Consider the following 975-nt stretch of genomic DNA (forward strand, 5'->3'; position numbering starts at 1 on the left):
GCGTTAATGCGATCATAACACGTTAACTTGCCCAGCCCTAATAATAACAATAATTATTATTACTATTATTATTTTGAAAATGTAATTGCATTTTAATAATAATTACATTTAAATAAAAAATATTTATTATTGTTAATGTCATTATTAAATAATACTATACATCAGTATAGTAAGCAACTATACATCAAATAAAAACCAAATAAAAACATTCAAATAAACAAAATAAACATTGGGTGCAATTAATTCTTAGTAAATTCCCCCCAAAATCCAAAGATTTAGATCATAAAAAGCATAAAAAGCCAGAGTCCGAGCTGTACATGTAGACGAACCTAGACCACTTGTAGTGTTCGATTACGCCTACCAGGGCGTCCTGCAGTTCGGGTCTCAGCTGGATAACAAACTGGTTGGAGTTTTCCATGGGGAAGCTGGGCGTCACGAAGCAGACGTGTAGCGCACCGCAGAACGACATCAACATGTTGACGGTCTTCCTGTCGTACACGCCGATGATGGCGTACACTCCTTTGGAGAACTGCGAACAGACTGGAGACGACAACAGAACATGATTTACAATACAGACATCATTCACGTCGCATTGTTAACATCTCGCTGGTTTTATTATTCACTTCTGAGAAGCAATTAGTAAACGTTTCTATATGCATCACTGGACTTGAAATGCTGCGGATGGAGTTTCTGAAGAGGCAGATAATCAATGCGCAAAAAGGTTCTCGCTGACATTTACCAAACAGCAGGGCGCTTTTCTATCTCTGCTGCCTTGAACGCTGCATATCTTTTCCTCTCCCTGTTGGTGGCAAAATGGCCTCAATCTGTTTTTGAACCAGGTTTCCCTGTGTATTTTAATGCTGTATCATACTCTGCTGTTGCTATCTTTGCCCTGGCCGAGGTTATTTTTCACTGCGGCTCCGGGCCTCACGTTTCAGTCCCGCAACTAAACAGATTGAAGTTGCAGTCTGTTCG

The 975-nt window shown here is 39.8% G+C and overlaps 1 protein-coding gene across 1 annotated transcript in view; it reads right to left on the reverse strand.

Annotated features, from left to right (window-relative positions):
- Positions 1 to 280: 280 nt before the first annotated feature.
- Positions 281 to 975, reverse strand: part of LOC107752066 (glutamate receptor 1-like) — a 40186-nt gene continuing 39491 nt past the window's right edge. Inside the window, exon 5 of the mRNA XM_016567917.1 lies at positions 281 to 540. Coding sequence (XP_016423403.1) covers positions 281 to 540 — 260 coding nt within the window. The remainder of the gene's footprint in view (positions 541 to 975) is intronic.

Source organism: Sinocyclocheilus rhinocerous, unplaced genomic scaffold, assembly GCF_001515625.1.
Source record: "Sinocyclocheilus rhinocerous isolate Xijiao unplaced genomic scaffold, SAMN03320098_v1.1 scaffold662, whole genome shotgun sequence".
NCBI classification, from domain to species: Eukaryota; Metazoa; Chordata; class Actinopteri; order Cypriniformes; family Cyprinidae; genus Sinocyclocheilus; species Sinocyclocheilus rhinocerous.